This window comes from Macrobrachium nipponense, chromosome 24 (assembly GCF_015104395.2).
Source record: "Macrobrachium nipponense isolate FS-2020 chromosome 24, ASM1510439v2, whole genome shotgun sequence".
NCBI classification, from domain to species: Eukaryota; Metazoa; Arthropoda; class Malacostraca; order Decapoda; family Palaemonidae; genus Macrobrachium; species Macrobrachium nipponense.
Window position 1 is genome coordinate 24,167,803 of NC_061091.1, and position 25,286 is coordinate 24,193,088.

General features: G+C 40.2%; 1 protein-coding gene across 1 annotated transcript in view; it reads right to left on the minus strand.

The window, feature by feature from the left end:
- Positions 1-25,286, minus strand: part of LOC135205522 (uncharacterized protein C2orf42-like) — a 125,997-nt gene that overhangs the window by 72,965 nt on the left and 27,746 nt on the right. Inside the window, 2 exon segments of the mRNA XM_064236269.1 lie at positions 16,536-16,635; positions 16,638-16,728. Coding sequence (XP_064092339.1) covers positions 16,536-16,635; positions 16,638-16,728 — 191 coding nt within the window.

Consider the following 25,286-nt stretch of genomic DNA (forward strand, 5'->3'; position numbering starts at 1 on the left):
TTTCCTAGTGTGGACAGGCCTTAAGTCTGGTAGACGGACGAAGAGTGTGACTTCTGAATCTTGTAAAAGCCTCTGAAACAAGTCTTGAAGTCTTTGGAAGACAATCCTCCGAACAGTCTAGCGCCTGTCTGGGCAAGATCAGACCACCCTTGGTGGTATCTCTGAAGCTAGGTTGCCCGAGAAGACACAGCATGGAGGACAGATCTTGGAGAGTCCACCAACAACCATAGCAGGTTCAGGAGCTATTACATGTGCCAAAATGGAGTTAGAGAATAACTGGAAATTGAGCCTTGGATTGTTTAGTGCCTCCTCTATCATGTTGAAGGGCGTGAGGCGAGGAGGCCCAAGAAGGACCGGCTACAGCATAGTGCCTGTTGCCCATGCTATGACTGGAGTAAGGCGAAGGTTCCTTGAAGAGGCAAACAAGTCAAAGGTTGGCTTGCTTCAATAATAATCTGATCCCGCAACCCGGGGGATCAAAAGGTCATGATGGGAAGGACATTCTTCTGATGGCCAAGTATGTCCTTCAAAACTTAAGCCCGCCACTAACATTCAGTTATGCCTGCACAGTCGGACTGTTCAGGAAAATCTTCACCATTAATGATACAGCCCTTTTCCTCAGTCCTCCGTAGCAGCCCCGGTGTCAACACACGATGCTCTGGTTGTAATTGGCTTACTGACATCATAAAAAAAAAAAAAAATTCATGAACGTCAAGTAAGACTAAAGAATGGTAGAAAAAATAGAATTAAATACTCTCATGTGAATTTCTTAAGTTTACATTTGATACCACAGACTTTCATAATGTTTATTGAATATCTTATGAATGAACAAAGTTCCATGGAAAGATGATTAAGTTAGTAATGGTTTGATTTCATTTGAGTTGACACATATGTATAGCCTAATGTTTTCCTATTTCATTAAAAAGGGTTAATAATGATTTGTTTTCATTTAAAGATTAACTTTATGATGTGTTACAATAAATGGAAATCCATAGGTTACTACTGTCTTCCTTTGTTTCAAAGTGTGTTGATTAGTCTAATTTCATTTCAAAACAAACTTATGTGGAATGTAAGCAACGAACTTATGTGGAATGTAAGCAATGAGTAAACATACATAGTCCAACATTGTTTAATTTTGTTTAGCAGAAAGTAGAATATTATTTTGTTCTCATTTTAAAAATGAATTACATTCATGGTGTATAATCATGAATTGAAGTATACAGGCCTATTCTTTTTACATTATTTTGACATAATAAATATTTATTCTCACTGAAAGCCTGACTTGCATATATGGTTTATGACCACGAATAAAAATACATGGCTTAATCCGTTATGATAGCTTTTGGATTTTACTTGCCCCATTCATAAAGTCCCATTCATACAGAAGGTTTCAATGAAATCTACAAGACATTCAGGAATGACGCAGCCACTTTCAGTCATCATTATACATAATTGCTTTTCCTGTGGAAAAATTATAAACATATATTATTTTCTGACATCCATGTCAATTATTAAAAACACAAGTAAATCCAATATATCATCAATTTAGATATAAATACTTTTCAATGCAATAAAACCCAACTTCAATGTTCTTGATTGGTAAATGTTATCTGTCCGCAAACAGATAATAAAATTTACCTCCACCACATTATCGTTCCAGTGCACATGCGCAGCCGTTTGGCCTAGGCCAGAAAAACTGTGCCGGTTGTCCACACTAACGTTCAGTTATAACTGCACAGTCATAACTGAACATTAGTGGGCTTTAGTTGCCTGAATAAATCATGTGACTAGAAGATTCAACTGATCTGTCAATTGGGGAAGACTGCTGTTTGGTCAAGAGGGAATGCTGGATCCAGCTTCCCTGCTAAAGTAGAGGTGTTGGGACTGAGGTCTTATCCAAATAGACTACCACAGTCTATATGTGAGCTAGGTTAAGCAGTACTAGAGCCATAAGAGAATAGCTTCAGCTTTCTAAAGTATAAGTGAGGATTCTGCTCTACTTGGGGACTGAGTCCCAGACATCTTCCCAGTTCCTCAAGTGGGCTCCTTGACTTAGATTGGTGCTGAAAATTCTAGAACTAGGCTCTGCAGAAGGAATCCCTTGCACAAATCATATCCAGTCATCTACTACCGAAGGTCCAACTAAAGAGACCTGGGCTAGCTAAGAAACAACACAGAGGTGACCAACTGTTTCCCTGTCCCGGTAAAGGTTACTGTCAAGAGCCTTGGAGCCCCTTTCTTAAAAGTAATGAAGATGTCAGTCGACATGTAAAGACTGAAGTTATGCCCAGACAAAAGGGGGAAGTCAAATGCAGGAAGAGCTAGGAATCAGGAGAGGGCCTGAAGTGTTACAGAGAGTCCGAGGCACAGACTCCCTATTGGGGAGCCCTGTCATGAAACGGAACTACAAAACTCTGGAGTTTGGACGGGGATCTGGAAGAAATCTTCCTGCATATTCAAGCTCATATCCAATTGTCATGGAGAATGGACGAAAGAACTGTCTGGATCCTCTCCCTCTTGACATTCATCTACTGTCTAAGAGTGACAACTGGAGTTTCCAAAAATCTTGACAAGACGCCCTAGAACTGTCTAGACACTAGAGGGAGTAAAAACAAAAGGCACTTGACAACTGGAAGATCTGCTTCTTCAACGGCAGAGATACACCTGAAAAGTGCCATCAAAGCTACTTGTCTACACTGGGATCTGTATCTGTTGAGGACCAAAAATGATATCCTTAAGGACGCCTTTCCAATGGCTGTCCATCAATTACTGCGGCAGCAGGCTTGACTGACAAGTAACTATCCAGGGGCAAAACCCCTACAAACTCCCACAGACTGACAGTATAACTCCTCCCAGGTTTAGGGGTCTAACAGGGACAGGGTTTAAGAGATCCAATAGGGCCAGATAGTCCCTTCCTTCACTACACATCCAATAAAATGCCTTTCCAAAGGCTGTCTGTCCATACCTGGGACCAGTAACAGGCTTAACTGACGGGGCAACTACCTGTATGTAATCCCCCGACCTCCCTTAAACTTCCAGTACGCCTATTCCCCAATGCAGGGGAGTTTGGTGGGAACTTTGTCTATGAGCATCGGGGGACGAGTAGCCATCTCCTTCACTGCAATACACTTCACTATTACAAAGTTAACACTTGTTAACCAAGACTCATGACTGGCAAAGGTATGGAAAGGAAGCAAGGGAGTAAGGTGCAGGAGCAAGTGGCAAGAGAATTGGCACCAAGGTGGTCACCCCTGGCACCAAGCACACGCAAGAGGGTGCAGGGGATGCTGGCGCCCGAGATTGGAGCTGGCAAGCTAATAGTTTTGTAGCGTGAGCTGATACTCGACTAACAAGAATTCAGACTCAAAGCAATCTTACCGCAGATAAACAAATCGTATGATGCTGTGACTCTTTCTTAGAGCAGTACCCAGACGAAATGATACTTGACATGCTATTGGCTATCATCTGCAAAGCGGCCAATTCAGGAGCAGTGTTCATTTTCCTTGGTGCTCATTGGCTGTACACTTGGTGTTGATTGGTTGAAACCAGAGTACCATCTTGTAAAGATGGAACTGTGGGTACCGCGCATCTCTCCTTCATCAGCCTCACTGCATAGAGTTACTGATATATACGGACATAATTACTAAGCTGTGTTTTATGTATTAGCAAATATCTGTGTGAATCATGCCAAAAATGGCTCCTAAAAAGCACCCTGCTCCTTGAAAGGCTTCTGGCAATGAGCCTAAAAGAAAGAAGGCGGTCATGAAGCTCGACGAGAAGGTGAAAATTCTCAGTATGTTGAAAGAGGGAAAAAGTTTCACTGCCGTTGGCAGCCACTCTAATGTGAACGAGAGCACGGAGAGAGACATTAAGAATAACAAAAGTGAAATCAGAAAAAGTGTAAGCATGAGCTACTTTGGTATAGATAAAACAGTGTCGGCATAAAACAATCATACAGATGGAATCTACACTTGTATATTGGATCAAAGACTGCCGTAAGAAGAACGTGCACCTTGACTCTAACATCATACATGAGAAAGCGCGCCAACTCTACCAGTAGCTATCAACTGCTACGGAAGGCAGTGATGTAGAGGAACAAGAACGCAGCGATCTAGAGGCACAGGAAGGCGACGATGAAGAGGCATTAGAATTCTTTGGTTCTGATGAACCTGCACCTGAAGATGATGATGAAGAGAAGGAAGAGCCATAACCAGGACCATAATCAGCTCCTCAAGATTGTCAGACAAGCAAAGGATGGTTTCACCAGTTCCAGACATGGTTCCACCTAAAGTCTGTATCTCTACATGGGAAAGCAGCAGCAGCAGCAGCAGCTGACAAAGAGGTGGCCACGAAATATCCCGAGACCTTCAAAAAATCCTGGAGAAAGGATACCGCCCAGAACAGGTGTTCAATATGGATGAGACTGGCCCATTCTGGAAGAAGCTGTTCTGGACATACCTTATAAAGGATGAAGCCAAAGCTTCTGGATTCAAGGAACAGAAGGATACGGTTAACCTCCTTATGTGTGGGAATGCAGTTGCTTTATGCTGAAACCAGGCCTCATTTACAAGGCTGCAAACCCCACGGCACTTAAGAATACGAACTAGGCATTGCTGCCTGTCTTCTGGATGTATAATACCAAGGCCTGGATCACCAAAGTCCTTACGGAGTACTAGTTTCATCAGAGCTTCATTCCCCAAGTTAGGCAATACTTGAGCGACTTGGACAAGGAGTTCAAGGTGTTGCTAATTACGGACAATGCTGGTGGCCACCCTCTCAATCTTTATTACAAGGGAGTCCTACTTGAGTTCCTCCCTCCCAACACCACCTCTCTCCTCCAGCCTATGGACCAGGGTGTGATCTGTGCCTTCAAGGCACTGTACACCAGGAACTCCCTCCAGCACCTTGTTGATGTAATGGACTGTGACAGTGAATTTATGCTGAAAGAGTATTGGCATAAATTCACGATTTCCTCGTCTATCTGTAATCGACCGGTTGCTGAAGGGCATGAAGAAAGAGACCCTGAATGCCTGCTGGAGTAAGTTGTGGCCACATTGTGTCCATAATTATACAGGCTTCTCTCCTGAGGAAATTCAGCATTCTGCCATTAATAAGACATTCCATTTGGCTAGGATTCGTGGTGGTGAAGACTTAAATGATATCACCAAGGATGAAGTTGGCACCCTCACTGATGTCCACATTAAGGATTTGGAAGACCTAACGAAGTCTTCCAGGGAGGAAGAAGACACTCAAGGTCCAGGGAAGAAGCAGCCGAAGGAGGAGGAGATGGACCAAACTTTGGAACGCCTGTTCCAACTTAGGAAAAAGGACAAATCTCCTAAGACAATTCGTATTTTTCATAGCTACAAACCTTCAGTCTTAACAATAGGTTAATTTTCTAGCACCCAGCTGGATCCAGTTAAACAACCGGAGATTGAAAAGCAAGGAATCTGTGAGATCTGGCAACATGTGCATATATCGGGTGAAAACTGGTCAATGACCGCACACCCAGCCTATCACGTTTAGTCTTTTTCTTAACTGCCTGGGTGAGAGTCGTGGTTGCTTACTCTCAGCCATTTGCCTGGTTGTTTGCCCGTTTTTGCTATTTTGCTTGTCTCTGTGTGTGTGATTGGATTATTATGGCTTCCTCTGCGTTGTCTCATTTCCTGGCTTCGTCAGCTACGGACCCACACTCCACCTGCAGTAGGTGTTGTGCTAATGTTTGTACTATAAAGAATCCCTGCCCAGAAAGTCGTGTGACCTAAATCGCAGTGGAAGTTATTTGATAGTAAGAGGGAGCATTGTAGAATGTAAATGATGCTCAGGAGTTTGTTTCAACATGGGATCCTTAAAGTTTTCAAATATCCTTGATATGGCAGCGAAACGCTATAATCAAGCTTTCACCACCATGAAGAAGCAATGACACCAGCTGCCAATCACCATGTTCATCACATGTACAAAGAAGGACCTCCAAAGCCTCCCCAAACCCCGAAAGTAGCGCCTCTCAAATCACTTGAAGTAGTGCCTCTTGAATCACTCAAAGAAGTGCCTCCCACATTGCCTGAGTCACTGCCTCCCAAATTACCTGAGTCACTGCTTCCCGAAGCACCTCCTGAAGGTGAATATGTGCCCTCAGAGATATAACTCCTCTGCTTAGCTGTGCAGGCATCTTCACCGCCATTCATCAGGCTGCACAGCTAATTAATCATCATCATCTTTAATCAACATTCATCACTGGTGAGTACCCTAATTATGTATGTTGTACTAGTGTATACATTTCTTTAATGTTCATACATATTTTTGTTCTATCTCTCTCTCTCATGTATTTTACATACAATTATTTCCCTTGTAAAAAGAAAACTGGATGGCTTGAATAGTAACTTTATGAAAGAAAATGTGCATGGCTGAATACTTATATGAGGGACTGGGTTATTTTCACACTTACACAAATTTGTCATACAGTATGTACGAATATTTTTAACCATAAAAAGTAAGATTTACTTTGAAATATTATTATTTCAAAGATTAATATGTACAATAACTGGATGATATTTTAATGTATATCTGATGAAGGATGGTATTTTTATGGATACTTTGGTGTTTAAATTTTCAAATAGGGAGTTATAAGCATTTTTAGAGGGTGTGTGTGTCTGGTATGAATGCCCCACGAATAAGGGGGTTCACTGTATCTGTCTGATGGTTCTTGTAAGGGAATGTGCGAAGTGCAAGACAGGAACCCTAAGCAATAGTCAAATGCTGCTCTGTGACCTTGGTTTTTCTGTGATGGCAAGACAGAGAGGTTCCTCACAAGTAGTTAAACCTTGACTGAAGAGAAACACTACTAAGACAAACAATAGCTCTGAGAGGAAAGCAGCACTCTACCCATCACTCGAATCCAGGGGCTGAGTTGCCTGCCAATACATTTCATCCAGAAATGTGTTTGGCTGATAGAGCTATCAAGTGCACTACAGTTAAACTCAAGCATCTGCATGTTAACTGAAAAAGAAGGGAAATGAAACCCTCTTGTTTGGTGATAAATTCCACTACTATGGTGCCGTTGCTTAATAACCCCACTTGGTGTCTCAAAATCAAATCCTGAAACTCTTGGAAGGCCTGAAAGGCTGCCTTGAGTTTCAGGATTTAGATGAGAAGGTACTAATTGTCACGATCACACACTTAAAGACTACTGTCCTACAGGCATGCGCCTATTACTCGGTGGTTACAAAGACCCCAAAAGTCTTGACCACTACCCAAAGGACAAGGTAGTTGCCGTTACAACCCTTGACTACCGCAGTATATGTCAATTCTCTGAAAAGAGAGAGGCCGAACCGAGTAAAGGACTGTTCTTCTGGGTTGAGACAACTTGGAACTTACAAATCTGGAGATCCGAATTAATAGAAAGTCCTTCTTAGCAACAGAATAGCCCACAGGTTGCTGTCTGGTATTGGGTAGAGGAGCCATCCAGATTGGGACAGTCTCCTTAAGGCAGAATTCCTTTCAGGAATTATTGCATTCAAGGAAGTTAGGCCTTACAGAAAGTGAAGGATCACATACCATCAGAAGACTGCCTAGAGAGAGACTATCATGATATCCTTCAAGATCAGCTTCTTTTTGCAAGAGGAATGTCATTCATGGCAAGGAAAACAGTGAGAGACCCAAGTCTGGATGGAGTGGAGACAGAATAATCTGCAGCCGGCACAGGACAACCCCGAGGTAAAGAAGAATCTCTTTTGTCTTGGCAGCAGAGGGGAAGAGAGCTTGATTGGGCGTCTCGAAACTGAATACTCTCCTTGTCTGGAGAAAAGGTATTCATCTAGTTGAGAACGCCCTCACAAGCTAGGAATGAGGTGCCCCTATGAAAACCCTTGTCTCTCCTGGAAGAGCAAGGGCTTCAAGCAGTGTAGGTTATACATTGGGGAGGCTGTGGTCCTATTCCAGAGATCAATGTGCTGACGAATTGGCACAAAGATCTCTGCTAAATGAAAATCGAGGGTATTCGTACCCCAAAGAAAAACCCTTGAGTTTTCCCAAGGTGCAAAACTCCCAATTTCCTCTCCTTGAAGGGAGATTCAACAGGACCCAATGAAACTTTCCTGGACTACTCTAGTGTATGAATAGATGATCTGAGGATTGATTTTGAGATATCCACCCTTGTAACCAAATTCCAAAAGAGACAAACTCATCAGAATTCTCTCTGTCCACATTGCGCCTCTCAGAACAACCGAGAGTGTTGAGAGAACAGGTAAGGAGAAATGGCATTCCTATCCTGCTAGAAGAACCAGCAGGAGGGGTAGTTCATGGACGATCATCATTTTGTGATGACTGCAGCACGGGGAAGGAGAGTGCATATGCCATGGCATAAGCAGAAAGTTAACTCGCACAGAACCAAACCCTCTATAATATTCGGCTGATCCAAGCAGGTTGAGCCGAAACGAGCGAGCTGACCAGATCACGTAAATGCAACTACGAACAGTACTCATAAGCTTAAAAACTATCGCTTTCCTCCCATATGCACTTGTCTCTTTCAAGGCCAAAGCCCCTCATGAAGAAAGTTCAAAGAGGGATTCTGTGTCTGCTATCCTATGTGATTGGACCCCAAGTCCCAAGACAAAAGGATGCAACCTCATCAAGCACTTAAAGAAGTGCTGGCAGGCAGTGTCGAAACACCTATGTGTCTCGACACTTCTCTCATTCTATGCCTAAACCAGACTGGAGAGCAAACTCCCCTGTACTGGTTGAAGAATTGCCCAAAATTCCAAAATATCTCAGGCATTCAATAATACACCAGCGGTGTGTTCACAATTACAAAAAATCGGAGTGCTCAGAGAGAGTCTTGAAGTTCCAAGGAATTTGAGTGCTCAGCGAGACTCCAGAATCTAGTAAAAACAATAATTGAGAGCTATCTTCTATTTATTTCCAAGCAGTAAAGATTCCAAGGAATGCGAGCGCTCAGTGAGTGCCAGAAATTCTATGGAATTCAAGCACTCAGCAAGACTCCCGAATCTTGTAAGAACAATCGTTAGGAGGGGTCTTCTCTCGCCTTCCAAGTGTTCGTGATTCCAAAGAATCCAAACACTTGGTGAACGCCAGAAATTCTAATGAATTCAAGTGCTTAGCAAGACTCCTGAATCTCATAAAACAAGTTATAGTGAGTGATCTCTCTATCGTATTCCGAGTGCTTGTGATTCCAAAGAACATGAGCACTCGGTGAGCATTTGAAATTTGAGGAAATTCAAGTGCTCAACTTCCAAAGAAATCGAGGAGGAACAGGCCCAGAACCAGTCTCAGATGCGGACTTCTAAGTATTGGATTGAGAGCACAACTTCGACAGATTGGGGGAAGAGGCAACTAGAATGCCACTGCCTCCTTGGAGAGAGGCAATCCCTAAGAAGTTCCATAGAACTTTCAAAGGAAACTGCCTTCCCACCTCCCCAGGTGTTCAAATCCTCAGAATCAAGACACCAGGTGGGGACCTGCCAGGCACTGGAGAGCACTCGGCAAGTGCTAGTGGTACTGCTGGCAGAAACAGAAAAACAAAATATATGAATGTTTCACACTTTCCCTCACCCTGTGCCAGACTTGGAATGATGAGAGGCCTCTCTGTCAGCAGTTTGGATGCTCACAATTTGTTAGACACTAGCATTCGGAGCAACCCACGAATGAGCGCCCAACACAGCACCAGTCTAGAAGCAGAACCCATAGAGCTGGTGACGGGAATGCAAACCAAAAGTCGCATTCCCACAGCTCCCAAAACACAAATCCCAAGGGCATGCATATTGGTTCCTGACCCTGAAGGTTGGGAAGAGCCGATGAGAGGAGGAGGCAGCCCTTTAGAAATCCTGCAGGAGGACTTTTTAGGGTCAGGAGAAACAGCCTCCCTCTTCTTTGACTAAAAGGGGCCTATCCGGTTACCTGGGACCTCCCCTGTCTTCAGAAAAAGCAGGAAAGAGCAATAGCAATGGCAGGAGTCACAGGGCAGCTGGGGCCAGAGCCACAGCAGAAGCTGCCCAGTGACTGGTCGTCAGGGCATCGGTAGCAATCTAACAGACGACACAGCAGGGTAACTACACACATACAAGAGGCAGTGCCACAGCTAATGTGTCTCAGATACACTCCTGAAGATTAGGATAACCAACACAGTGAGATATTTAACTGTCTACTACTGTGCCCTACAACAGCTTACTGTCAGCCTAAAGAAAAAAGAAAAGATAACTAATAGAAGAAAAGATCCCATCGGGGAAAGCAATTTTAATGACAGTTGGCAAGAGCTCACAAAAACATATCTGCACAGCATGACAACCAAAAGCAAACAGGAATGTTTACACCTGGGCAGGTGGGTCTCCCTGCCTACTGGATGGTAGTTACTACCTGACCACCTTGTTCAAGGGTTTTAACGGACGTGTCCCAGTTTCGCCGTAAGCAATCCCTAATGTAAAGGACTGAGGGTTTGTATATTGTGTAGGAGCAAATCAATATTTTCCATAAGAGCAAAACACTGACTACTGTACTGCATTAATAGTAACAGTAGCATCTACTAGTAGTTTAAAGCTTGATGCCCCATCTTATCTTTTATGTAAATAGTGATGATTTCTTTGAATAAGTGTACAAGCATATTTTAAAAAGGCAATATACTACTAGATAAACAAGATGCAGTAATACCTCAATCTTACATGATTCGGGTTGTGCAAATTCGGGACCTAACTAATTACCATATGTGAGTTTTTCACAGACATGTGAACACAAAAGCAAACCTTTTCATATCCTCAAGAAACCCTGGAAAATTGTTTGTTTAATTTTTTATGTAATCTATAGGTTTTCAAGCTTTTATGTGTATATTAAATAATATCAAATAAAAATAATAATTTTTTCTCTTTTTTTTTTTTTTACCGAGATGAGAGAATTTTCATGTTACATGTATGTATGTTTATTAATATTTTCAAATAATAATAATAAAAATAATAATATAACGGTAATAATAAAATTCGTATGTGATAGTATTTTAAAGAAATATGTTCATTGATATTTTCAATAATAATAAGATTAATAAAAATAAATAATAATAATAATAATAATATTTAATTAAAAGTGATTGCTGCCTCAGCTGCATTAATTTCATAAAGGTTCTTCTCTATTTTTCTAATTATTGTTTTTTCATTGTTGCTTAACCCTCTTACGCCGGAGCGGTAAATAAAAAATTGTCTCCCGTATGTCGGAGGCATTTCGGAGTGAGCGCGGAAGCGGAAAAAAATATATTTTTCAAAAAATCACAGCGCGCTTAGTTTTCAAGATTAAGAGTTCATTTTTGGCTCCTTTTTTGTTCATTGCCTGAAGTTTAGTATGCAACCATCAGAAATGAAAAAAATTATCATTATCATATATAAATAATGCGATATATGACAGCGCGAAAACAAAATTTCATATATAATTGTATTCAAATCGTGCTGTGCGCAAAACGGTTAAAGGTAACAAGTTACTTTTTTTTCGTTGTAATGTACACTAAATTGCAATCATTTTGGTATAGAACACATTGTAAAACGATAAAAGCAACACAGAGAAAATATTATCACAAAATAATGCATGAATTCGTAACCTGCGGACGTAAACAAATATTTGTTCCAAAAATTCACCATAAATCTAAATATGTCTTAGAGACTTCCAATTTCTTTCACAATGAAGACAAAATGATTGAATATTACTATACTGTAAGAGTATTAGCTCACAATTGCAGTTTTCGACCATATCTGACGAGTTAAAGTTGACCGAATGTCGAATTTTTTATATACTATATATTTTTTATATGCAATTATTTCGGAAATAAGATAAGCTACAACCTTCTAATATTTTTTGTTTTATTCTACATGAAATTGCGCACATTTTCATATATAAAACTCTATGAAATGCCTAATATGAAACGGACCAAATATTCCGAGAATGGGACGTACGTATTTCAGAGATTTGTGGCGGAGAATCGCGCGCGGAGGGAAGGAAAGATTTTTTTTGTTTTTTTTTTAAAATTCACCATAAATCTAAATATTTTGCTAGACTTCGAATTTGTTTCTAAGATGAAGATAAATGACTGTAATATTACTAGACTGGTTAAGAGTTTTAGCTTACAATTGCGTTTTTCGACCATTTCGGTAGAGTCAAAGTTTGACCGAAACGGTTGGTTTTTTTTATATTTATCGTGATTTATATGCAAAATATTTCAAAAATGAGAAAAGCTTACCAACCTTCAATTATTTTTTTGTTGTATTCTACATGAAATTGCGCACATTTTCATATATAAAACTTTATGTAAACGGCTAATTTAAAATGGTGCAAACATTACCACAATCGCACGTATGATTTTTTCGGAAGAGTTACCGCTGCGGACGTAAAGAAAATGTTATTTTTTCATAAATTCACCATAAATCGAAATATTGTGCTAGAGACTTCCAATTTGTTGCAAAATAAAGGTAAATGCTTGAATATTACTAGAATATAAGCGTTTTAGCTTACAATTGCGTTTTTCGACCATTTCGGTAGAGTCAAATTTGACCAAAGGTTGAAATTTTGGCAATTATTGTGTTTATTATGAAAATATCTCAAAACTGATAAAAGCTACAACCATGGGTTGTTTTTACTGTATTGTGCATAAAATTGCGCACATTTCCATATATAAAACTTTATATAATGGCTAATTTTAAAATGGTGCAAACATTACCACAATCTTGTGTATGATTTTTTTCGGAAGAGTTACCGCGCGGACGTAAGGAAAAAGTTTTTTCATAAATTCACCATAAATCGAAATATTGTGCTAGAGACTTCCAATTAGTTGCAAAATTAAGGTAAATGATTGAATATTACTAGAATATAAGCGTTTAGCTTACAATTGCGTTTTCGACCATTTCAGTAGAGTCAAAGTTGACAGAAGGTTGAAATTTTGGCAATTATCGTTATTTATAGAAAATATCTCAAAACTGATAAAAGCTACAATCATGAGTATTTTATTGTTGTATTCTACATAAAAATGCGCACATTTTCATATATAATACTTCATGTAACGGCTAATTTACAATGGTACAAAAATTATGTCAAAGTGACGAAATAATTTCCGAGATGTGTCACAGATACTTTTTAGTGCGGCAAGAAAGAAATTCGCGCTTGCGCGCCTGCGTAACGATTGTAAACAAAACAACACCTTGATCCGTGAACTCCCAGCATCCCCCAAGGCGCGTGATTCAAAAGTTTTAGGCTGGTAAGCCTATAAGTATTTTTCCGTGAATTTTAAAAAAAACTTTTGTAAGTCGACGTAAAAACTAACGTCCAGTCGGCACACGGGCGAGAACCCCCCCCAAAAAAACCAAAATGTTGACGTAAAAATACGTCCAGGCGGGCACAACGGAAGACAAAAAATGTTTAACGTTTTAAAATTACGTCCAGTCGGCGTAAGAGGGTTAAACTGGTGAGCAACGCACCGAAGGTTGACATATCTCAATCAGGTAATAGTAAAAAAACTATTGGATTTTTATTGGTAAAAAATTCCAGTGGGGGTAGTCAAATTTTTGGGTATATCCCGTAGAGTTTATTGCAGGTAGAATTGATGTTAAATTCTACTTTTTTTTTTTATTCTTTTCGTGGGGCCGCGACGTTTCGTCTGAATAAACCTCAGACATCCTCTTGGGAGGAGGTGGGTGAAGGACTGAAGTGAGAGGGTGAGTCCAACTGCTTATATTGTGGCAGTGCAGCGGGGGGCTTCATACCGCTGCCTTTTCATTGGCTATTGAATGAATGGGGAGCTGCTTTTTTTGATGGTTGCCTGGCTGCGGGTTGCTGAAGCCAGCTCCCGAGCGCATGCTGAACAGGTGTGCCGATCTTCTCAGCTGCATGGCATCACGCCGGGCTTCATTTTGATTGGTCAAAGGCCGTGTGATGTCACTGCTGGTATTATTCGTGGTATTGATGTTGTCTTCAGTGTTATTTTCCTCTTGAATTGGGGCGTATTTGGGCGGCGATATGGTGAAGTTTGCCGTTACTGGAGTGTTCCTTCGCATGCAGGTCGGGAGCTAAAAGGCCTCCTGGGTCATATTCATGGAGGGATTTTGCTCATTACTCATCTAAGAGCAAAATCCCTCCATGAATATGACCCAGGAGTCCTTTTTGCTCCCAACCTGCATGCGAAGGAACACTCCAGTAACGGCAAACTTCACCATATCGCCGCCCAAAAATGCCCCAATTCAAGAGAAAAATAACACCGAAGATGACATCAATACCACGAATAATACCAGCAGTGACGTCACGCGGCCTTTGACTAATCAAAATGAAGCCCGGCGTGATGCTATGCAGCTGAGAAAATTGGCGCGCCTGTTGAGCATGCGCTCGGGAGCTGGCTTCAGCCCGCAGCCAGGCAGCCAATCAAAAAGCAGCTCCCATTTACTAGCCAATGAAAAGGCAGCAGCACAAAGCCCCCCCCTGCACTGCCACAATATAAGCAGTTGGACTCACCCTCTCACTTCAGTCCTTCACCCACCTCCTTCCAAGAGGATGTCTGAGGTTTATTCAGACGAAACGTCGCGGCCCCACGAAATGAATAAAAAAAAAAAAAAAAAGGAAAAAAAAAAAAAAAAAAGAGTAGAATTTAACATCAATTCTACCTGCAATAAACTCTACGGGATATACCTGAAAATTTGACTACTCCCACTGGAATTTTTTACCAATAAAAATCCAATCGTTTTTTTACTATTACCTGATTGAGATATGTCAACCTTCGGTGTGTTGCTCACCAGTTTTAGCAACAATGAAAAAACAATAATTAGAAAAATAGAGAAGAACCTTTATAAAATTAATGCAGCTGAGGCAGCAATCACTTTTAATAAAACATGTTTAAAAGAGGGTTTACTTCCAGCATACAATAATAATAATAATAATAATAATAATATTTTGGTAAAAGACCCTCTTTTAGGCAGATACTGTTAAAGAGAATGGCAGAATTTAGCGAGTTGATTTTATTTCTATTTTTCTTACAATCTACTTCTCTGGCTCAGCGATGTTTCTGAGTAACTGGGCAATATTCTCATAATAGGAATTTCTAAAAATGATGAAAATGCTGAAGGTGATCTTTTATTTTATTAAAACAGTATCTCAGGTTCAGGTCAAGCAGGGGTCGTAATCAGTGCCGGTATTATTCTGGAATAATGCCGACACTCACTGATCTTGACCTCTGCTTGACCTGAACCTGAGATCTGGTTTTAATAAAATAAAAGATCACCTTCAGCATTTTTATTATTTTCAGAAATTCCCAATATGAAATTATGGCCAGTTACTCAGAAAACATTGCTGGAAACAGAGAAGGTGAATTGTAATAAAAATAGAAAAAAACAATATATAAAATCAACTCGCTTAATTCTGCCATTCTCTTTAACAAATTAATAATAATAATAACAATAATAATAATAATAATATATCTGTAATTACAAAATGCGTATGAAAATATCTTTCCTTCATCTTTGTTTTAATTCTAAGAGAAGCTCAAGTCAGAACTGCCAAATATGTCAATTTAATGACAGGTGGGTGAGTGTTGCAATTTGGAAGTCAGTGAACTCTCTCTCTCTCTTTTTAGTGGTAGATAATTTTAAATTGATCAAATTTTACCTTCACCATCTAGAACTGTAAATATGTCTTTCTAAAACATAGGCACATGACTTAGGGTTGTATTTGTCCAAATAAAAAGCACTGCTTGTTCTTGGAAAGGAATTTCCAAATAGAGACAATGAGACAGAATAGTTCTTAAAAAGAGGAAGACTTCTAAAAATAGATTGGTTGTAAACGGGAAAGAACAGAGAAATAGCACCGTACATTAGTCTTCACACACTACTTATATTTTACCAACCATTTATTTATTTTTAAGGGGAATGTATTAAACTAACTTTTAAATGAAATTTCAGTTTTCTTTTAAAAGTTAGCTTAATATTTGGGGAGCATGATCAAGGTCCTAGTAAGTGTTGTGACTCTAAAAATTACATTTATTAATTTTTAGACTGTGCCAAACTTACACAAAAATCTGACTTGTAAGAGGGGGTCTGGAACCTACTCTTTTGTAAGACTGAGGTATTACTGTACTGCATTTAAATAATCTTGTTTTTACGTTGTAAAAATCTCTATGCTATGTACAGTAGTACCAATTTATTTATTAGCTATAAAAACTTGAAAATAAGCTAATATTTTTTACAATTTATGAAATGAGAATTAAATTTCCAATGAAACAACTTGGCAATGCACTGAACAATATCCTTATGAATACACTAGCCTCCCCTATTCTTCTTATTTTTTGTTCAAGTCTGAAGGATTTGAGTTACCTATTGTAATTAATTCTCAGTGGAAAGGATATAAGAGGAAGTCTACTGCAAACTATTATGTTTCAAATAAAAATCCCTATGTGCATTATATGTGAAATATGACATATATTAATTTTTCCAATAAAATTTTTGTGAAATATGACATATTAATTTTTCCAATAAAATTTTTGTACACTATATATTTCTAAATAAGTACATTACCTTTGAATTAAATTTACGTAATATGAAAAATAAAATTCATTTGCTAGGTGCTGATCACTCGCAAATGCCACCACACAAGCGTATAAATGAAACACACATTGCGAAATGTAACATCTCGAGCTGCTGGCTGAATCTTGAAAGAAGCACGGCATCCACAAAAATACTTGTACTCTATATCCTCTTTGTTTCGAAACTGAAAAGCAGAAGGGCGGAATATACTTTACTAGCTACTAAAAATCATATTACTAAGGTTTAAACTCCCTAAAAGTTTTTAGGCTTTATAGTCCTTCCCTTCATGTATTTTTCTATCTACAAAATGTCTTGAAAAAAAATTAATACTATTGCAATAAAATACAGTTCACATTATATAAATGTTTTTTCATCTAAACCCATCAACAATATATGAGTCCATATTTGTAAGAAAAGAGCATGCCAAGTTCACCAGTTTATTAGTTCTTCAACTGATAAACAGAAATAAATATAGTTTCCCATGCCACCTGTGCCACCTGGACCTCTCAGTTATCTATCATTGACTTCTTTTGTGCCATTGTATCTGAATTTCAATCACATGGCTTAATGGGCTATACATAACTTATTGAAAATTTAACATGGCTTAACTCAACGAGTTTTAAGAATATTTTGAAGGAAGGTGCTCCTGCTAATCCAGGATCTACTAGCCTAGTCCATCTTCCAGCAAGTCTGGGCTATGTTCAAGTTCAGAGGTTGGATGAAGATGATACTGATCTAATGCAGTGGTTCTCAACTTTTTCATGAGCGACCCTATTTGGAACATTTCAATCCTTGTGACCAGAGTAAAGGCACCATTAGGTGGGGCCTAGGAGGAAGGAGGATGTGGGGGTAGGATGAACATACATTACATAAGTAATTTTTGGTTACAGAAAGATCTGCAGACCATAGTTTGAGAACCACTAATCTAATGCTTCAGTAAAAATAAAGTGATACTGAAAGTGTTTTCCACCACATCAATTTTTTAAAGTAATAAATTGTATTTTTCATAACTATACAAACCAGCGTAGGCTGGAAATCGGTCGTTAAAGAATAACAAGGTAGTTAGGCAGTAACTGCTTGTCCGATAGCTGGGAGTCCCGCTCGACTGTATGTAAACATTCCACTTTGCTTTAGGCCCAGGAGCAGATAAGGGGTGGCATGAGGTGGGCATATATGTAAAGGACCTGGCTATATAGTTAGGAAAAATTCAATTTACTTTTAAAAAATTGTGATTTGTTCCTACACATAATACCCTCAGTCCTTTACATAAGGAAGAACTCACTGATTGGGGGTGGGGGAGGAATCTGATAGTCGTGTGAACAGACTGGTGTTTGCCCCAACCAAGGTTCCCGGCCTGGTCGTAAGAGCAAGGGGGGGAAACCTGGCCTCTGTCCAGTTGATCGGAGTATGAGAACTGCACGACCAATGGCCAGACCTCTAGACCAATTAATAAGAGGGAGGCAAGTGTAGCCTCTTATGAATAGCAAACAAGAACTTTATAGTTGGAAGCAAGATGCACATACAAGTATTGGGTTTGTCTCATGCTAATGTCCTCTTCCCCCCTTGTTAGGGAAGGGACAGATATATGCTTCTAATACCCCAATGAAAGGGAACAGAATGGAGCTCAGTAATGTAGCTTACCTGCATCTACCGCCCTTTCCAGCATGTAATGACCGCAGCTCTCTGCCCATAGAAGAGAAGAATGAAGGAGGAAGAGAAGCCAGTCACACTCTCTTTCACACCCCATTCATACGGTGAGATGCACCTTGTCCAGTTAGAGGAGCTGGGTAAGCTACACAACTTGTTGAGCAACCACCAACGGTCCCATGGTAAAGGTATCTAAGGACCTATGAGCAATATTCCAAAGGTAGGAGGAGGTGAAGGTGGTCTGGTTGGGAACCAAACCCCTGCCTTCAGTACCTTTGAAACCGACAGGTTCTTGTGAAAATAATGGGTAGATATGGTCCAGAGAGAAATCCACAAATCCGTGAGCCTGTGAATCCGTAAAACGCAAATTCGGGGGCCCCACTGTACTTCCTCGCCATGGAAAGGATGCAGACCCTCAGAAGTCTTCAAGCGAGACTTCTTGAGGGGCGGCGAATACCTCCTCTTCTTAGGACGTGGTAAACCTCTTGAAGAGGGAGGTTAGGAGGCGTCAGATGACGAAGATGAAAGACGATGACCTCGTGAAAGCGTTGCTGCAACACAGGAAGGGATGGGGTGCTATGTCATGGCAAAGAGCCGCACCGATCAAGATCAGAGAGTTTGTTCGTTAGAGCCGATCACTCAGATTGGCAGAGCTGGCTAGTCAAGCTGAGCCAAGCTGAGTGAGCTGAGCAGATCATCACTACATAATTATGAGTGGTAATCGTCAACAAAGAGCTATCACTTCTTCCCAATTAACTGTTCTCCTTTGAGGCTGAGGCATCGAGAAAAAGAATAAGAGGGATTCTGTGTCTGCTGTCCTACGTGTTCGGACCTACATGAGGACGGTACTTGACCATTCACCCAGAAGGTGTTGCATGAACAGTTCCCCAAGATCTACATAACTCCAAAACCAGACTGAGGAGACGGATTCATTCTGTACTGGTAAAGACTTGTCTTGTCATCAAGCACTCGTAATAGTGAGTGCTTGACGAGGTTAGAATTTGTAAGAATTCCCATGCTTGACGAGAAAAATCCGACTCCTTGTATGACAATAATTGGGCAGCCTTGTCTCGCCCTGGTACTCAGCAATATGATGAAGCGAGCACTCGGCAAGAGCCAACGAAACCAAGGGATACAGCTCCCGCTCGGCCCAGACAATCCCGATTTATTCTCCCGATTATTGTAATAATTATCGGGAAGGCCCACTGCCCGAGTGTTTTGGAAATGTCAGAAAACCAAATCACTCTGCAAACACTAAAAATTCCAAGGAATTTAACCCTTAAATGCCAAAGCGGTATTTTAAAAATCGTCTCCCGTATGCCAGCGGCGTTCGCGAGTGAGCGCCGAAGCGGAATTTTTTTTTTTTTTTTAAATCACAGCACGCTTAGTTTTCAAGATTAAGAGTTCGTTTTTGGCTCCTTTTTTTGACATTGACTGGAGTTTAGTATGCAACCATCAGAAATGAAAAAAAATATCATTATCATATACAAATATTGGGATATAGACAGCGCAAAAAAAAATTTCATATATAATTGTATACAAATCGCGCTAAGTAAGCAAAAACGGTTTCAAGCTAACGAGTTAATTTTTTTCATTGTATTGTACCTAAATTGTGATCATTTTGGGTATATAACACATTGTAAAACGATCAAGGCAACACAGAGAAAATATTATCACCAAAATGATGCATGAATTCGTAAACGCTGCGGACGTAAAAAAAAGCTGTTTTCAAAAATTCACCATAAATGCGAATTATTGTTGCTAGACTTCCTGTTTGTTGCAAAATGAAGGTAATTGATTGAATATTACTAGACTGTAAGTGTTGTAGCTTACAATTGCAGTTTTCGACTTAAAAGTTGACCGAAGGACAAATTTTTTCTATTTATCGTTATTTATATGAAAATATTTCAAAACTGATAAAAGCTATAACCATAGTTTGTTTTTCGTTGTATTCTACATGAAATAGCGCACATTTTCATATATAAAACTTTATGTAACGGCTAATTTAAAATGGTGCAAACATTACGACAATCGGACAAAAAAATTTCTGATTTTTTTCGGAAGTTACCGCGTGGGCATAAGGAAAATGTTTTTTTTTGTTTTTTTTCCATAAATTCACCATAAATCAAAAATATTGTGCTAGAGACGTCCAATTTGTTGCAAAATGAAGGTAAATGATTGAATATTACTAGAATGTAAGATTTTTAGCTTACAATAGCGTTCTTTTACCATTTCGGTTGAGTCAAAGTTGACCGAAGGTTGAAATTTTGGCACTTACTAGAACATAAGAGTTTTAGCTTACAATTGCGTTTTTCGACCATTTCGGTAGAGTCAAAGTTAACCGAAGGTTGAAATTTTGGCACTTATTGTTATTTATATGAAAATATTTCAAAACTAATAAAAGCTGCAACCATGAGTTGTTTTTTGTTGTATTCTACATGAAATTGCGCACATTTTCCATGTAACGGCTAATATAAAATGGTGCAAAAATTATGTCAAAGTGACGAAATAATTTCTGAGATGTGTCGCTGATACTTTTTAGTGCGAGAAGAAAGAAATTCGTGTTTGCGCGCCTGGGTAATGATTGTAAACAAAACAACACCTTGATCCGTGAGCTCCCAGCCTCCCCCAAGGCGCGTGATTCAAAAGTTTTCGCCTAGAAGGCCTATAACTATTTTTCCGCGAATTTTTAAAAAAACTTTTTTATATCGACGTACCATACGTCCAATCGGCACCCAACAGACAATTTATATCGCTGTTTAATATGTCCGATCAGCATTAAAGGGTTAATGGCTTAGCAAGACTCCCAATTTTCAGAATAACAATTACCGGGAATGTCTGTCTCGCCCGTCCGAGTGTTTGGAAATTACAGAAAAAAACCATAACACTCTGAGAATGCCAGAAATTCCAAGGAATTTGAGCATTCAGTGAGATTCCAGGTTATTGTAGTAACAATTATCCGGAATTCTCGTCTCACCCAAGTGTTTGCAGATTGTAGAAAACCAAAACACTCGGAGAGTACTAGAAATTCCAAATAATTTTAAGCGCTCGGCGAGACCCCAGAATTTCGTTAAATGATCATCGGGGTGGGGCCCCTTCTTGACTTCTGTAGAAATCGAGGAGGAACAGGCATAAAAACCAGTCCTAAATGCGAGTATTTAAGACTGGAATGAGAGTGGAAAGAAAAAGCCATGGGTCTCCAGTTTTTGACATAAGATTCCTTCCTCAACGATGTGGACGTACGTCCGATAGGACCCTAAGGTCCCCCAAGGAACATAGTCCCCCACTGCTGAATCCTACGGAGAGCATTCTGCAGGATCCCTCCTATTCACTTCGCCCCTCCCGGCATAGCCATAGGAAGTAGAGAGAATAAGTGAGGAAGACTGGATGCTCTCACTCGCCTTGCTAGCGGAACTAGCAGGAAAAGCGAGTCACAAGCAGCCATCAACCTGTGGTCATGGCTGTGACGTGAGTCTAGGAAAGCATTATCATCTGAAGAATACGCTTTCCCAAGGAGGGTTATGAAACTCTTGTACGACAGGCTAAACGTTCGCTGCCACTGAGACCAGTCGGTCATGTGAATGTGACCATCGTCTGGGTGGGGCTGAGTGTGTACCTGACTGGATGGAGCCGACACCGTCCTCAGACGTGTCCAAGTCCTCGTCGAGGCTGAAACCTCTCAAGAAGACAGAATGTGGGGAACCCCTACCGGTCTCTGCGTGCATGGTCCTGTGGGACCATCACATCAACCCTAAGAACCGAGCAATCACTGCAAGAGCAACCAGCGGCAAGGCATAAGTCACTCGAGCGACTCGCTCCTTTCTTCCACTCCGTGCCCGAGTCGTAACAGTGAGCGGACTCAGTGTCACCGACTCTGGATGCACACGAATCCGAAGATTTATGTGCACTCGGGGACTCGTGAACGAGCGCCTAACACGGAACTAGTCTTAGGGGCAGAACCTCTAGGACTAGCAGCAGAAGTGCAAACCGAAGTTTGTGCTTCTATGGCTCCTGATACGCTGGGCCCTAGGGAGCATGACGGTTCCTGTTCTCAAAGGAATGGGAAAGCCAGCTGAAGACACAACTGCCGCCTTGAACAGACCCTTAGAAGTCCCGTGACAAGACTTCTTAGGGGGGGGAGACTACCTTCTCCTTCTTCAGGGAGCCTCAGAAGTCAAAGGGGTGGAGGCTGATGAAAAATATTATGATTCCGAAGAGAAAGATGACGACACTTCACAAGCTCTCTTCCTCTTCGACTTCTCCAAATTCTGCAAGACGTCTTCTACAGGATGAGGTATATTTGCAGCAGGAATAGAGTTAATAATCACGGGGCAGCGGCGAAGGCTTTGTCCAGTGACGAAACTTCAGGATAGCAGTGGTAAATGAATATGATTTCCAGCAGAGGAACAGTACACACACTTGAGGACCAATATCACACAGCATGCTATGAGTCACAGGTACAATTCCAAGGTTAGGATAACCAACACAAAGAGATATCCAACCACCTACTGGTGTAATGACTATCACCACTGTTAGCCTGTAAAAGAAAGAAAATATGATTTAAAATACTGAGACTCCTCTCGCATCCAAGGGCACCACCCTTCGAATGAGGAGATCCCCCGACACACACCAACACCACACGGGCCCCCCTCTCTCTATCTTTGTCCGATAGCTAGTGAAAGGGTCGAAGGAGAAGAGGAATTACCAAGTAGAAACAAAGGGCAAACATCCGAAGTTCCCCTCGGTAATTTCCAAAGCATAAGTATAAATTCCGGATGAATACATGTCTCACCCTAACATTAAAGGGTGAAAATATGTACTAATAAAGATGTTGGCATACCCTTGCTGCCAACCCTTACCACAAAGTAGAAAGGTGGCTATCAAGGCTATCACAAAAAGTGGGTTTCCATATACTAAAGTCAATTAATTGTTAATATCAAACAGTATATACATATCCCACTGGGAAAATCATTAAGGGCTAGTCAGCAAGAGCTGACAAACATGTCTTCATCGGAAGACGGCCGAAAGCAAAGTGGAGTGTTTACATCCGGGCAGGCAGGCCTACCGGCCTACCAGACAGTAGTTACTGCCTAACCACCTTGTTCAAGAATTTAATGGCTGTAATTCGAGCCTATGCAGAAAGTAATTCCTCGTGTTAAGGACCGAGGGTTTGTATATTGTGTAGGAACAAATGGGATATTTTAATGGGGAACAATTATTGTTTATTATATGTTATTTTCACATTTGTTTTCAAGGCTTTTTTTCATAATTTGTCATTCACAGTGCTGTGAAAACTATGGAAAAGTTGTCCATGAATCAATCTAAACATTCTTTTTTAACCATAACATTTCTAGATAATGTTTTTTAACAATAACATTTCTAGATAAGTTTATTTATTGTAAAACAGTCCAAAATAGTGTATATCTCAAACTTGATTCAATGTAAGATCATTTATAGACTTGTATTTTTTAGTCTGTCATTCACAGTGCCATACAAGCGATGAAAAAAATTGTCCATGAAACAATCTAAACATCCTTTTTTAGTAATAACATTTCTAGATAGGTTTGTTTACACACAAAACAGTTCAAAACAGTGAACAACTCACCTGATCCTATCCTGAATTATTCATACAGATGTACGTATTTTACTAGTCTTTCTCATTATTTGTGGTTCAGTGTCAGGCGCTCCCCTTAAAGTTGAGGCTGAGTGAGGCTTCTTAAGAGATGTTGCACAGGTTATCAAATGCTTCAGAAAGCCTTATCAACCCACTGTTAGGTAACAGGTCTGCAGCAGCACCCACTCTTGTAGTCTTAGGAATATTAATCCCTTACATGTCAAGGCTGAACCATTACCTTTGGCAACACCAACTTAGTCTCAAGAGGATTTTTCCTTAAAAGACCAAAAAGAAGCTCCACTTGTAAGCAAAGCTCTTGTTTGCAAGTCCTCTCAGAAGAGCTCTGTGAAGACACAATCTTAGTGGGAACACAGCACTGAGATTGGAATGCAATTTGCAATTAATAGCACGACATGAATCACCAGAAGGCGAAGTAGTGAGTGGTAAGACTAGGTTTTTCTTTTGTCTGATAGGCAAAAAGGACTCATGTTGTTTGCCACCATAGAGATATTGCAGCAAATATAGTTGCAAAAACTCATCAACTCAACACAATAAACAATACTCCCAATATGAAATCACAAACAAATAACGATAGTAGAAGGATGCCAAAATAGTCACTGACCTCTTTCTTCAAAATGGATGTCCAGTATGAGTTATAGAAAAGGTAGTACAAAAATCAACTGGGATTAACTGACAGTTACTTCAATATGCATAGCTTACTTACCGAATGTACTGTCAGTTGAATATTTTCATATAAAATGAGGTTATTATGATATAACAAAGTTTCATGTATACTTACCTGGCAGGTATATATATAGCTATATTCTCTGTTCGCACTGGCAGAATTTTCAAAACTCGCGGCAAACCGCTAGATCACTGGTAGTTCAGGTGATCGCCACCCCCCCCCCCCCCCGCTCCCGTGGCGCTGGTGCTCGGAATCATTCCATTTTCCTCAGATTTTTCTCTGAACCCTGTCTTCTGAGGGGAGGTGGGTGGGAATTTAATTATACATACCTGCCAGGTAAGTATACATGAAACTTTGTTATATCATAATAACCTCATTTTCATGTATGACACTTACCTGGCAGGTATATATATAGCTGATTGACACATTTGGAGGTGGGTCAAAGACAGCAACATTGTAAGTTTTAAAATTTAAAATTCAAAATACTCTTAGATTCCTTACCTGCTAAGGTAGCTGACTTCAGCATTCCTGCCTCTTAGCTGCTAAACCTTAGTAGCTTCCAACCAGGACGTGACCTATTAGTTGATGAAGCTAATTACAAGGGTCTGACAACTGGACGGGACCAATTTGTTGACAGGAAACCCTAGCCCTCTCTTACCACGGGCATTCATGCTAGGATAAGTTAGACCACCTGAACCACACACAAAACTAACCTAACACACTACACTTCACAGACTGAAGAGGAAATAACCCTCTCAGACAACCATAAAAACAAACACCCAACTTCATTAAAATA